Source organism: Ochotona princeps, chromosome 2 (genome assembly GCF_030435755.1).
Source record: "Ochotona princeps isolate mOchPri1 chromosome 2, mOchPri1.hap1, whole genome shotgun sequence".
Classification (NCBI taxonomy): Eukaryota; Metazoa; Chordata; class Mammalia; order Lagomorpha; family Ochotonidae; genus Ochotona; species Ochotona princeps.
In genome coordinates this window covers 92,844,244-92,858,673 of record NC_080833.1, presented here as the reverse complement: position 1 = coordinate 92,858,673, position 14,430 = coordinate 92,844,244, and the positions used below count along the sequence as shown (strand labels likewise).

The 14,430-nt window shown below is 48.6% G+C and overlaps 2 protein-coding genes across 4 annotated transcripts in view; one reads left to right on the top strand and one right to left on the bottom strand.

The window, feature by feature from the left end:
- The window catches only part of LOC101522940 (glutathione S-transferase Mu 2), a 104,647-nt gene that overhangs the window by 83,213 nt on the left and 7,004 nt on the right, over positions 1–14,430 (top strand). For 2 of the 3 annotated variants that reach the window (XM_058660002.1, XM_058660001.1), the window contains exons 1-7: positions 12,124–12,183; positions 12,407–12,482; positions 12,834–12,898; positions 13,192–13,273; positions 13,369–13,469; positions 14,095–14,190; positions 14,276–14,386. The exons of the other annotated variant lie outside the window; for it this stretch is intronic. In XM_058660002.1, the coding sequence (XP_058515985.1) occupies positions 12,148–12,183; positions 12,407–12,482; positions 12,834–12,898; positions 13,192–13,273; positions 13,369–13,469; positions 14,095–14,190; positions 14,276–14,386 (567 nt within the window). In that variant the 5' untranslated portion in view covers positions 12,124–12,147. Of the gene's footprint in view, positions 1–12,123; positions 12,184–12,406; positions 12,483–12,833; positions 12,899–13,191; positions 13,274–13,368; positions 13,470–14,094; positions 14,191–14,275; positions 14,387–14,430 lie in introns of those variants that run through there. 3 annotated transcript variants of the gene reach the window in all.
- LOC105941642 (glutathione S-transferase Mu 1-like) overlaps positions 4,275–14,430 on the bottom strand; it is a 127,467-nt gene continuing 117,311 nt past the window's right edge. Inside the window, exon 8 of the mRNA XM_058660008.1 lies at positions 4,275–4,856. Coding sequence (XP_058515991.1) covers positions 4,767–4,856 — 90 coding nt within the window. The 3' untranslated portion in view covers positions 4,275–4,766. The remainder of the gene's footprint in view (positions 4,857–14,430) is intronic.

Below are 14,430 nucleotides of genomic sequence, written 5' to 3'. Positions count from 1 at the left end.
CTGAGCATGCTCACAGCTGTTTTCCACCTCAGGAGAAGCTGAGGCCAGAACACTTGAAGGGAATCCCTGAGGTGTTGAAGTGTTTCTCATAGTTCCTGGAGAATCAGCCACAGTTTGTAGTGGAGGTGGCCTTCTTCCTGAGATGCAGCATTTCCTGCCTACTCATTGTTGGTCTCTGCAGATCACCTTTGTGGATTTTCTTGCTTACAATATTGGGAAATGTGTTTGGTTCCAAGTGTTTGGATGTGTTGAAAAACCTGAAGGACTTTGTGTCTTGCTTTGTGTTGTTTTTAAGCTTGCAAGTTCTTTTTCCATTTTCCCAATTAGCATGTTTTTATATCCTGCCTTAATGTCTCTGATGAAAGGAAGACAAAGACAGAAGGAAGCAGTCTACAGGAGAATTCTGGAATTTCTGTTTCTCATCTTTTCCAGGTAGTCCTCAGCTGTCTCCTGTTTACCTCCCACAGCCAACTCTTCCTTAATCTCCAAGACTACAATCTGGGCCTCAACCAAAGCTGAACAGAAGGACTGAAAATGCACATATCATGGGAGACCTCGAGGCTGGGGACAAGAAACAGAATCCAGGCTGCCTCCCTATGGGAACACAGCCTCAAATGCCCAAATCTGAGATGAATCAGGTTTGGCTGCTACCAAACACCTTGAACTTGAGTGACACGATGAGCAATGGGGTAGGGGTCCAGGCTATGCTCCTGGCAATTGGGTGCTGCCCTCATCCTGTCCTGTCTACTGGGCCTGCATTCTCCAGCCACCTGTAGTCTCAGCCTACACTCATCTTGGCACATCCCATCATGCCTGAAGCCATCCCTCACACAGAGGAAAAGGGGAGGGCACAGGAGTGAAAACAAAACCCTGTCCTCTGTCACAGAAATAACAACTGGGTCACATGTGCTCCAAGGAGCTCTGAAGATCGCACTGGAACATCATCTGTGACCTGCACACAGAGCCTCCCTCCTACCCTGTTTGAACCCTGCACCTGCCAACCACAGACACACTGCTGAGTGCCCTGTGTGAGGAGACCTGCCTGGATAAGGGCCTGAGGCTACTCCTTCTAGCAACATTTGAGACCGATGGACTCCCTGGAGTCTCCATGGAGACTGTGACAGCAAAGAAGGACCAATGATCTTCTACAAGCTGCTGTCTGGGACCTCTTTGAGCTTCATTTCTTCCTACTGATTCCTCAGGGGTCCCGGTAAGCACAGAAATTGTGATGAGCAGCAGAGATGGCAAACCAAGGCAAGAGCCACCAATGCAGGCAGCCATTCCCAGAGAAGGAATGCTGGCACCTGAGACACCAAACAGTTTCCAACTGGGGCCTCAGATCAGTCCTAGTCCCATGAGATATCTCTTGTGGGTCCTTAATTTGAAGTCCATAGGTTTGAACACTTGTATCCAAGATTTTTAAATGTATGTTTTCATCGTTGATAATTTTGATAAAATTGTCTATATTTGAGATTGACTTCATTTACAGATCTTTTTGCTTAAAGGTGGAATTGTTCTGATTATTATTTTATCTTAGGTAATCACTTCTTAGGCTTCAAACTTACAACAATATTTTTAAAAGTTATCCTCTTTTAAATTTCTTTTATTTTTTTATTATAAATAATACATATTTATTAAAAATTCAAATACAGAAATAAAAGCACAATGTCCCACCCAGTATATAGACAGCCACATAAATCCCCTTCCCTCTAATCCCATTCCCCAGAGGTTATCACTGTGAACAAGTTAAAGTATATCCTTTGAAACATTTTCCTTTGTATATACAAGTATATATAAACACACATAAATGCACTTTTGCCTTTTACAAAAATGAAATCATGTAAATGTACATGTTAATCTTCAATTTCTATCTTCATTCATTCAATATACAGGAAATTCACAACAAATCTGATTATCAGTCCTCTTGGGTTCGTTTTCCATTATATAAAATTCATATTCAAGCATCAATTACAAAACTCTTGATAATATACTTCCTGCCATCTTTGAGTATCATCTCTAACCACTCCAGTATGAAAAGACTGGAACATAAATTACCTTAAATTCTTCCTGAAACAAAGGCAGTACAATCAAACAAACAAACTAGGAACACACTCTGTCATTCCTAATTTTGGCCTTTTCACTTTGTGTTACATTCTGCCTGGACTTTTCCATCTGGCAAGTCCCTAATTCTTCCAACAATCAACTTAAAAATTTCTTTTATTTTTTAAAGATTTTTTTAAATTGAAAAGACATGTTTACAAAGATAAGGAGATAAAGAGAGAAAGATCTTCCCTCCACTGGTTCATTCCCCAAGCAGCCACAAAAGGTAGAGCTGACCCTATCCAAGACCAGCAGTCAGGAGCTTCTTCTAGGTCTCCCACACAGATGCTGGATCCCAAATCTTTGGGCCATCCTCTACTGCTTTCCCAGGCCACATATGGGATCCAGCACCCATATGGGATCCTGGCGTGTGCAAGGCAAGAATGTAGCTACTGAGACATCATGCTGGGCTCTGAATTTGTTTTAAAAATTTATTTATTTATTTGGTAGGCAGGGTGGCACAGAGGAACAGATAGAGAAAAGTCCTATCCCCTTTGTCACTGGCCCCAGTGACCACCTTAGTTGGGGCTGAAGCAAACCTAATCCAGGAGCACATAGCTCTGTCCGTGTCTCCCATGTGGGTGGCAGGGCCCAAGTACTCTGAAAATATTCTGGTTGCTTTCCCAGGTGCTTTAGCAGGGAATTGGATGTAAGGGGAGCTGTGGGAACTCAAACAAGTGAACTGATAAGGGATGCTCATGCTTCAAGGGGGCAGCTTAATCCAATGTGTCACAATGTAATCTCCACACACCCTTTCTAATTTGCATTTGATAATCAAGACTTGTATGGTGATTTCAAAAAAGTCATGGAAAATAGAATTAAAAGATAAGTTAATTTGGGTTCACAAGAATTGTGAATCCCTGCATGCTAAAGATCTTCAGAAGAGTAATTTTAAAAATGTTTAGAATATATATTAATGTCAAACAGTTTTGCACCAAAATAAATGTATTTTTTCATTTTGACATTTTGAAAGAGCTTCAGGCAGCCACCATGTTCACTGTTATGGTCGTGCTAACACATAAAATGTGCCACCTTGCCAATTTTCACAGCAAGTGGTTCCAGGTATGTTCATAATGCATTGTTGCCATCATACCCATCCAGCTCCATAACTCTCTCCCTGTGAAACTGTAGGTGGCGGCATTAAACCAACACTTCCCAACCCCAGTCTTGACCCTGGCAGACGCTATTCCATTTCCTGTCTCTGTGACTTTGGTTTCTCCAATTCCATCCTGTCAGTCGAACCATTAAGTTGTAGCCATGACATGGACATCACTGAGCCTGTGTCCTCGCAGGTCACCCAGGCTGTGTCATGCTCAGAGTTTCTTTGTTGAGGGCTGAGCAGTAGAGCCTGCTCCTGAGTGTGTATACACTGTCCTTATCACTTCCTCTGCTAGGAGACAACTGGAAGCTCCCATCATGTCGGAAGTGGTGCTTGTATGGTTGTACACAAAGCCATCAAGGGTCTGGTGCAATGGCTCAATTGATTAATCTTCACCCTGCTGTGCTGGAATCCCATATGGGTGCTTGTTGGTCTCCCAACTGCTTCATTTCCTATCCAGCTGCCTGCTTATGGCCTGGGGAAAGCCTTGAGACACTGTACTCATATGGGAGACCCAAAAGAAGCTCCTGGCTGTGGATAAGCTTGGTTCTGGCTGTTGCAGCCATTTGGGGAATGAACCAGTGGATAGAAGATCTTTGTCTTTCCTCTCTGTAAATCTGCCTTTCCAATAAAAATAACATATGTCTTAAAAAAAAAAAAAAAAAAAACAAACCTCAAGAACTTGCCTTTGTGTGTGTGGGTGTGTGTGTTTTTGCGGAAATGGAATTGCTCCAATACTACTTTTTGAGAAAGAACAGTGCTGACTGACACAATGGCAGGGCCATTTTCTGTTCACACTAACAGAACTACAGGGTTCCAGTTCCTCCTTTTCCCACCAGCACTCCCTCTGTCCTGCTTTTTGTCCCAGCCAGCAACATGAGTGTGACGCAATACCTCAGTCTAAGCTCTGCCTTGCCTTGCTCTAAGTAGTGATGTAGTATACTTTTTCGGGTGCCCTTTTGCCATATGTGTACCATCTCAGGAACAAGTCAGTTCAAGTCATTCACCCATTAAGAATTGGGTTGTTTGGCTTTTGTATTAACTCATCAGTTTTGTAAATATAACATTAATACAACACAGTGCATTCATTTCTTTAGGTATTACATATGCTTGATTTTCAAAGCCATACGTTTGAGTAACAAATCATGACCCCCTAACTCCAGCATGGTCAGTACTGAACCAGAGCTCCCAGGGAAGAGGAAAGGCCCAGGCTGAGGTTCAGGCTTCCTGGGGAGCACGAAGTGCCAGGGAGATCTCACTCAGCAGCAGGGCCAGCACAGGCCCAGAGACCTCTCTGGCATTTGGGAGTTCAGGGCCACTCAGGCCCCTCATGGCAGAAGACGGGAGCCACAGTATTGGCCTCAGTGCAGGAATAAGAGTCCAGGGAGCCATAGCTGAGGAAGAGGGCAGAGCTGAGGCTGTCCACGACTCTATGGGAGGGGCTGGCTTAGAGGACAAGGGGCAGCAGGCTGGGAGGAGGGAGTGGAGGGAGAGGACTGAGAAGGCTGAGGCAGGGCTGGGGGCATGAGCTCCCCAAAGCCAATCCTATCTTTGACATTACACTTCCTTATTTTCCAATCCAGCTGGCCAGCTTAGGATATACAAGTCTCGGGAGGAAGCGGCTGGACTTCATGTAGGCAGCGATCTTTGGCAGGGACTGCAGGGCAGAAAAAAAAAAAAAAAAAAAAAAGCAGAACTCAGGGTCTATGGTCCCACTGGGCTTTCTGTAGCACCTGTTTAGGAACAGCCCAGCAAGATCCAACAACAGCCGGGACATAGGGCTGTGAGCAGGACCTCAACCCTGTGGAGTTCACTCTTCATCACAGATACCTCACACCACACCTCAAATGATGGGTCATCTGGAAGATGCTAACAGCTGGGTGCTCTGCAGGTGCAGGCTCCAAACCCATCCCAACCTGCAACATGATCTGGTCCTGGCTATCACCTCTCAGACAGAGCCTGAGTGTCACACTTGTTCAATAACTTTCTCACAGCCCAGGACTAGGTATGAAGACAGGCCAGGACACAACCTGCCTCTGTCCCTTTTCAACTCTTCTCCACTCACCCTACCCCACGTAGGCCCTGTTGCACCTGTCTGCACAAACACTCTCCATATTCACAGTGAGGCTGCCTGCTTGCCTGGCATTACACACCGAGCAGGAATGTCCACCAGGAAAAGGAGCTGAGACCATGCCAGGGCAGCGTGCAAAGCACCCAGACTTCACAGAGCGACTTAGCAAAAGTGATTGTGGGAAACAGGAGGAGGTGAAGCAGCAAAGAATTTGAGGCCAGGGCCCGGCGGCGTGGCCTAGCGGCTAAAGTCCTCGCCTTGAGGGCCCCGGGATTCATATGGGCGTCGGTTCTCATCCCGGCAGCTCCACTTCCCATCCAGCTCTGTGCTTGTGGCCTGGGAATGCAGTCGAGGACAGCCCAAAGCTTTGGGACTCTGCACCCGTGTGGGAGACCCGGAGGAGGTTCCAGGTTCCCAGCTTCGGATCGGCGCGCACTGGCCGTTGCGGCTCACTTGGGGAGTGAATCATCGGATGGAAGATCTTCCTCTCTGTCTCTCCTCCTCTCTGTATATCTGGCTTTCCAATAATAATAAAATCTTAAAAAAAAATTTTGAGGCCAGCTCCAATCCTTCCCCTGACACTGGAAGTTCTAACTCCTTTACTTGGTATCTGAACCCAACCTCACTGTGTCTCAACTCGCTTCATCCTGAGACCTGCTCCAGCAAGCAGCACCAAGCACACTCCTGGGCCATGCACCTTCACGCAGGGCTGACAGTGCCCACAGAGGTTCTTAAGAACTCAGGGCGATCCAGAGTGTTCAGGGCCAAATGGGCCTGATCTTTGGGCCACATGGTCCAGCACATGGATCTATACTGGTCCCTCCTCCCTGGTCACAGAGCTGAGCCACTGTTGCATAATCCTCAAGGTGACAGGTCTGGACCTGACCCAGAGCTGATGAGGAACACACGGTGGTGAGTGGAACAGCACACAAAGAGCATAGACTGAATAACTTGTTGGACTAATGCTTCAAACTACCAACTCTTGACAAAAGAGGCTTTGTTGTAAGCAAGAAATCCCTGTTTGATCGAAGTGAGTGTGTGAGGTGAGGCCCAGGCCATGCTCCTCCGCACCCACAGGGTGAAACCAACTCACCCCTCAGGCTGCTGTGCTTGTAGTTGTCTATGGGTACTCCGTCCCAGCAGTCACCTTTACATGTGCCCCTGCACCTGACCCTGAGAGGAAGGTCTGCAGGGGCGTATATAAAAAGGAGACCTGCCCCATGTCACAGCCAGCACACCAGACACGTAAAGGCATGAGCCAGAGGGAGAGAGGTGGTAAAGAACATGTCCAAAACACTGGCTTTGTTCATAGTCAGGAGCTGTTGAGAAAACCAATTGAAATAAAACCTCCCCAGTGTGCAACCTCTCCCCAGGACCCTCCCATGGAGTTGAGGGCAAGCCCTCTGAGACAAGGCATGTGGAATCTGAACCTCTGAGTCTCACACTGCTACGTATAACTAATATAAAATCTGGTGAGGGTTCTGGACCCTGCATGCCAAAGGTTCACCGAAAGCTAGGATAGTGCTAGAGTTTATCACAATCACTAACACGGCCAAGCCCAGCACTCCTCCCAGTGCCCCGCCTTGCAAGTGTAGACTCTGCTCCAGGGTGTGAGCAGCTGCACAGGTGAGCAACAGATGGCCACCCAGTGATTGCTAGGTGTCAGTCAGCATTGCTGGGCAAAGGCCAGAGCATGCAGGTGGATTGCTCTCCCCATTAGAGCATGTCTTTTCGTTATAGCTGGTGTCCGTGTATTCCAGGAGCAGACGGATGGCAAGACACATCTGGGTGGTATGGCCCAAAATAAGAGGTCAGAGAGAAAGGACGCTGAATCTGTTCTTATCTCCTCCATGTGAGCCCCAACCCATGCTTCATGCCTGCTCGCCCCCCACACATACAGGGCCCATACAAGGAATTCCAGAGAGCCTTGGACAGGTAAAGTTTCCAATAGGTCCTACAGGAACCATGGCAGCTACTCAGTGGCTCTCCCAAACCCACTCTCTGAGCAAACCCCTCATTCACCCCAGGGATGTCTCAGTATCTCAGAATCATGGACTTGGTGCTGCTCTTGTAGAGTGTCAGCAGCTGGGTTTCCAGTGGACTGACCTGGAACTTACTGCTAGTATGCAGAAAGGCCAGGGGCAGAGTGGACGATTGCCACACTCCTAGACTAAACCCTCTGGGAGTAGGCAGTTTCAAATCAAATTGTAGCTGCCATGGAATGCTAAGCCAGGTCTGAAAGCCCGAGGCCAACCGTTGGACCAAGATTGGCCACTTGCCCCAGCCCTCCTCAACAGCCACCAGCTGATGGGGTCCTGGCAGTTGGCAGCACCCTTGGCAGCCCAGTCAGACATGCATAAAGCACCACAGCTTCCTGCCCATACCCCATGGACATCCCTCTGTCCTCACCACTGGGTTGCCAAGTTCCCTAGGCTCTGGGAAGCTCCAGCAGCCAGTGCCAGCCTAAGATGGGTGCTAATAATGGAGCGCTCAAGTCAGCTCCCCCCTCCAAAGAAGAGCAGCGTTGAGCACTGCCAGGCACCTAGAACGACAACCCACAGGGCCATGCATCAGGAGCAGCAACCCCAGAAGGCAGGGTATGCCCTGACAAGGGGCAGAGAAAAAAGAGTCTCTGTGTTGTCCTTTATGGGATTTGGGGATCCAGCGCTTGGGTCTCCTGACTGAAGCTTTATGGTCATTCACCAGGTGGCATTTTTCTTTCATCAAACAGCTGGTGAATCTCCAAGAGGCCCACCTTCCCAGTGGAAGGTGGAGAGGAGGAGACATGGCTGAAGTGCCCCTCAGAAATGTCCCGTTGTCAGATAGGTGACCTCCTTGACCAGGACAGTGGCCTTGAGGGCAGCATCCAGGAGGGGATGTGAAGGAAGGTGGGAGAGCCTCTGTGGGGGCAGGAGCAGAGCCCTGTCCTGAAGCAGGAGAGAGCATCTGGTGACCAGAGACGCCTGGAAGATGTCCAAGAGGACCACAGGGAGGACCGGGTCAGACCTTCAGCAGGCTGGGTCCTCAGAGTCAAGCCTTGGCCTTGGCTCCTGACCCACAAGTGTTCTTGGGTATGAAAGGGTGACTCAAATGACATGTATTTGTATAAAGATCTAGGTGTGAATTTTTTTACTTGAAAGGCAGGGTGACAAAGAGATTTGTACCATCAGCTGGCTCTCTCCCCACATTTCTAAAATAGTCCAGGCTGGGACAAGGCAGAAACTCAAACCCCATTTCCATGTTGGTAGCAGGGGTGACAGACCATGAGCTACTGTCTGCTGCTTCCCTGGATGTACATTAGCAGGAAGCAGGAATCTTAGGAGGAGCCAGGGTTAAAAATTCAAACTCAGTCATCCTGACATGGGATGTGGGCAACCCCACTGGCATCTTAAATGCTCATCCCTCAAATGGCTTAAATTCAGTCTGATATGACTATATATTAGAACCCTCGCAGGAGCAATGTACTACCTGCCTGCTTTAATTTTTGTAGGTAGAAGACTTGTTTGAAAACTAAAGAGTGTTCCAAAGAAATGGGCCTGTGGTTTTATTTTGTTTCTCTTTTATGACATTGTGAATATGTGAAACCAGGTTGAGTAGTGACTTGAACAAAAATGGGGTTCAACAGCTGAAGAACCCAGTTGTTGACCTTGAAGAAGTCAGTTTGGGAAAGTAACTAGCACATATTAGGAGTGTGCACCAAGAATATCACCAATGATTTCAGCTTACCTGAATAGGGTGTGGAGTTGCAGGTTGGGCTTCATTTCACCAAGTGAAGCCAGACAACTCCGGTGGCGTGGGTGTCTGTGTTGCTGGGGAGATGGGGCAGCAGGTGACTGGGGCTGGCAGAGGGCAGTCCCTGTTGCAGATGTTCCCCATGCACTCTGACCTGGACCCCTCCACAGAGCTCAGTTCCCCATCTGCATCCAGGCAGAGACAGCAGCCTTAGCCTCCGGGGGGATTTTCCTAAAGGTTTGCTCACAGTGAGGCAGTGGTCCCATGTTCATACCTACATGTTCACCCTCAGTTGTTACACTTCTCATTTTGCTGTTCTAAATCTCTTATCTCTTGCAACTTGCCGGAGTCCAGCTCCAGCTGAGTCCGGAACTCGGGAAGGGTGCGTGGATGAGGCGTGAAGAGAGAAAGAAGGAGACGGACCACCAGATTCCTTGATCATAGTGGACAAAGCGAGAAAGCTGTCCGCTTTATTTATACAGAAGCAGTACAAAGTTTTTTCTTAGGGGCATATTAACATAGCTTCAGGGGGGCACAGTTTACAACTTCTTGAAAAATGATTGAGGAAGGATTCCACATTCCTTGCTTATCTTGGCTTGCCCATCTTCATCTGCTCTCCTCAGGTCTGGGTTATAACCTAGGCGCCATCTGTATCAACCAGACCCCTATCTTGTAGGAGTTAAAAGGTCTGGGGCCTTGGTCTATGGGGATCGGGGTTATTGACATTAGTTGGCCATAGGTCTGTAAGCTTACAGTTTGTTAACCAAACAAGTAAAGCAAGGGTAAAAACGGGGGAAAGAATTGCAGTTAGCAATGAGCTAAATTACTCTATTTAAGTTTCAACTCTACAATGGGTGAGTGAGTGTTTGCAAAGACAATTCTACAAATTGTTTCAGTATTAGGCAAGGCATTATCCATTCCACCGTTGCAACCAAGAGTTTCTCAGTAGACAACACATCTTATGCAGTAATACACTCCTAATACAATTCTTATTCAACTTATCTATCACTAAATGGGAGAAATACATCAAGAGAGAAAAAACATGAAGATCTAAGACAAAAAGTTATAAACATTACATTCCTCCACAACTGCAGGCTCTACAACTTCATAAGTGATCAAACAATAATCAAAAATATCTCTTTATGATGTTAGTGAAATCACCCTGTATTTCCTCTAGCTAAAAATTTATGAAAACAACTAAAACAGCTACATTTTCTATATTCTAAAGAATTGCAAGGACAGGCTAACCTTTAAGACCACAGTAACTATATTTTTTGCCTTAGCAGGATAGCCTTTAGGGTCACAGTAACTATATTCTTTGTTATAGCAAAATGACCTTTAGGGTCACAGTAACAGGATAACTTTTAGGGTTCCTCTTATCAAGCCATTCCCCAGAAAGCATGATAAATATCTGGGCCAGATTTTATGGCAATGGGTAAACAGCACAGACTTAATTATACTCCTGTGTGTAGTTAAAGGCCCACTCACCAGGACATCCTCAGTAACATTAACTCTTAAGCTCACATTGGTTGTAAAAGCCATCTCACAGGGGCAGACAATGCCTCAATAGATTACAAAATTCTTAGTGGGGTGGTTGAGAGCCCATGCGAAGGGGAGTGAAAACTGCGTCAAGGTGGTCAGAGATGAATCCACTTAGCCCTGCTAAGCAGCTGGTAGCTCCCCGGGCCCTGCCAGTCAGGGAGCTGTTCTCTTCACACCTTCGTGTTATACACACCTACTGCATGGCCTCCATCAGCAACTAGAAAGGCAAAATACCTAGATTCAATTGAGAAAGATTTTTAAAGATTTATGTTGAAATTAATAGTTGTAGAGAGCTAGCTTTTTCCATCTGCTAGTTCACTCTCCAGATATCCACAAAGGCCAGCACAGGACCTGGCAAAACCAGGAGATGCTTCTGGGTCTCCCACTTGGGTGGTAGGGGCCCAAGTACCGTGGCTATCGTCCGTTGCTTTCCCAGTCCATTAGCAGGGAGCTGCATCACAAGTTGAACTGCATAGGCCCGGCGGCGTGGTCTAGCAGCTGAAAGTCCTCGCCTTGAACGCACCGGGATCCCATGTGGGCGCCGGTTCTAATCCCGGCAGCTCCACTTCCCATCCAGCTCCCTGCTTGTGGCCTGGGAAAGCAGTTGAGGATGGCCCAATGCTTTGGGACTCTGCACCCATGTGGGAGACCCAGAAGAGGTTCCTGGTTCCCTGCTTCAGATTGGTGCAGAACCGGCCGATGTGGTCACTTGGGGAGTGAATCATCGGATGGAAGATCTTCCTCTCTGTCTCTCCTCATCTCTGTATATCTGACTTTGTAATAAAAATTTTAAAACATTAAAAAAAAAAAACAAGTTGAACCACTTGTCAGCAATTCAGCACCCACATGACATGCTGACTTTGCAGTTGGTGGCTTAATCCAGTAGGCTGCAAAACCACCTACGAAAATATTTTTTAGAATAAAGACAACAATAATTAGAGTAAGAGTGCAGGGACTGGCCCAGTGACATATCAAACTAATCCATGTGTAGCACCAGCACCTCATACAGAAGCCAGTTGCTGTCCCAGCCGTTTCGCTTTCAGTCCAGCGCTTTGCAAGTGGCATGGGAAAGCTGCAGCGAATGGCCCAGGTGGTTGGCCCTGAATCCATATAAGAGACCTGGAAGAAGCTCCTGGCTTCAAATTGGCACAGTTCTTGCCAGGTACAGTGATGTCTGAAGGCCCAGCTCCTCTGCCAAGGGCTCTGCAACTCCCATGGACCCAGCAGAGTGGCCTCAGGGCCAGGCTGGGAAAGCCGTGAGTTCCCACCCTGCGCTCTTCCTCTGAGCACCCAGATCTTGCTCAGGGAACACCGGGGTCTGGGACCATGAAACTCTGTTTCTGGTGGGTGGCTAGAGCAACTCTGGCAACCAGGAAGGAGTTCTGAGGGAACACAAAGCATGAGAAACTTGGGAGGGGGCGGAAGGGGCTGGAGGAGCCAAGGGGAGGGGTGAGTGGAGGGCCGGAGGAGAGAAGGGAGGGGACAGGCGGGTCCGAGCGGAAGGGGCGGAGTCCTGCACTCCGCAGTCGGGTAAAGCCCCCAGGTTGTCCTGCCCAGATCAGTCCCTTGGGCGCGCAGCAGCAGCAGCAGCACCACCACCACCATGCCGGTGACACTGGGTTACTGGGACATCCGCGGGGTGAGCAAGGGGACTCACCAGGGTACGCCTTAGCAACTGGGGAGAGTCGTAGGCATGGTTCTTGTGGAACACAGAGAAAGCTTCCGCCTTCAAGGAGCTCTCGTGCGTGTGTGTGCGGGGGGGGGGGGGGGGAGGGGTATTTAGTATCTGGATTCATCTAGAGTTAAAGCAGTCAAAATTAGGGAACTGTCACTCTGATCTTTGTCCCCTACCACCCTCCCAGCTGGCTCACACTGTCCGCCTGCTCCTGGAATACACGGGCACCAGCTATGAGGAAAAGAGATACTCCATGGGGGATGGTAATGCACCTGCTTGCTCTGACTTGTGTCCACTGCAGTTGACTGACATCAGAGTCTGCCCTTTCCCTGGTCCCCTGGATGGTGCAGGACATTGGGGTGGTGGAGATGGGCACTCATGGATCAGTGCTTGGGCTGGGTTCCTCCTTGGACTAACTCACAACTTTTGTAAGAGGCATGTCGAATTCACACACAAATAAGCATTCTTGATGCCCCCATACTTTGAATGTGAGACTGGGGTTCAGATCCCAGATGCCCCCTGTCTTGGGGGTCTTGCTCCTGACTCCTTGGAAGGGTCCCAGGGAAAGAGGCTGTATGCTGGAGAGGTTTTGTTTCACTTGGTCTTCTCCACAGCTCCTGACTTTGACCAAAGCCAGTGGCTGAGTGAGAAATTCAATCTGGGCCTGGACTTCCCCAACGTACGTGCAGGGGATGGGGTGTTGGAGGGAGTGGGGTCGTGATTGGTGTCTCTGCCTCCACATCCTTCCCAAGCTTAGAGTTTTAAAGAACAGGATCTTGTGCACAACCACTGTACTTTCCTTGATGTTCCACATTTAGATCACTTATTCCTTGAATGGAGAATATATCCAGGACCTGCCATGGGCCAGGCACAGGGGGTACTTGGTCTCCTGTTTCCTCTGTCTAGCTCAGGGCATGGGGTGCTGGGCACCTGGGAGCCGAGCTGACTTCCCTCCTCACCTCCACCTCCTAGCTGCCATACCTGATTGATGGGACTCACAAGATCACCCAGAGCAATGCCATCGTGCACTACCTCGGCCGCAAGCACAACCTGTGTGAGTGGGGCTGGCTGAGGGCGTGGGGCTGTGGCTGTGCCCTGGGTCTGGCTGGGTGGGATGCTGAGGGTGTCTGCTGTGTATGTGGGCTGCAGGTGGGGAGACGGAAGAGGAGAAGATTCGTGTGAACATTTTGGAGAACCAGGCTATGGACAGCCGCTGGCAACTTCGCAGTATCTGCTTCAACCCTAACTTTGTGAGTGCCCCACTGGATAGGACTTGGCCAGTTCAATGAGGTTTTAAACCTTGTGTTCATATCTGCACTGCTCCTGTGTGCCACTGAACACCCCAGGAGGACTAATTCTCCAAGAAATTTTCTATCTGACCAACACATTGATTCAGAAACTCCCAACTGTTACGAAATCGGTTTCCATAATCTTGGATATAATCCTGATGACCCTGGAGGCAAAATTAATTCTGAAATTTAAAATTCACATTCTGAAAGTGTACTTATCTAATCTGTGACCCTTAACATGGTCATCTTTCACTGTTTTTCCCAACATGTGTCACTACATGGAAGCAGAGTTCAGTGCATGATAGCAGTTCTCAGTGGGTCTGTTCTCAGGTGTATGTTGTTTTCCCAGGGCTGCCACCATGCCTTTACAAGACAAGCACACTTCCCCAATGGGCAGCCCAGGGTCAGTCCAAGGTCCTGGGTTCCTTTCCCTCCATCCTTTGTGAACTGTGAACTGTGCACATCCTTGTCACACTCAGGAAAGATGGCTGCCTCCCCGGCCAGCGGGGTCATGTGCAGCCCTGGGCAGGCAGACCCTCTCCCCAAAGTTGTGTCTGTGGGTGCTGACAGCCATTTGTTCCTTCAGGAGAAGCTGAAGCCGGACTACCTGAAAGGCCTCCCAGACAAGCTGACGCTGTACTCCCAGTTCCTGGGGAAGCGGCCCTGGTTTGCAGGGGACAAGGTGAGGTGAGAGAGGGAGGGAGGCAAGAGCAGGGGGCATAGTCGGTCTCCCCCTGTGCTGAGCTCCCTCCTCCTGGCTTCTGCAGATCACCATTGCCGATTTTCACGCTTATGATGTCTTGGATATAAACCGCATATTTGCTCCTGGTTGCCTGGATGCATTCCCAAACCTGAAGGATTTCATGGCTCGATTTGAGGTAACTCCGTGTCGCTCCTCTCCCCTTGTCCAGTTCCTTCATGC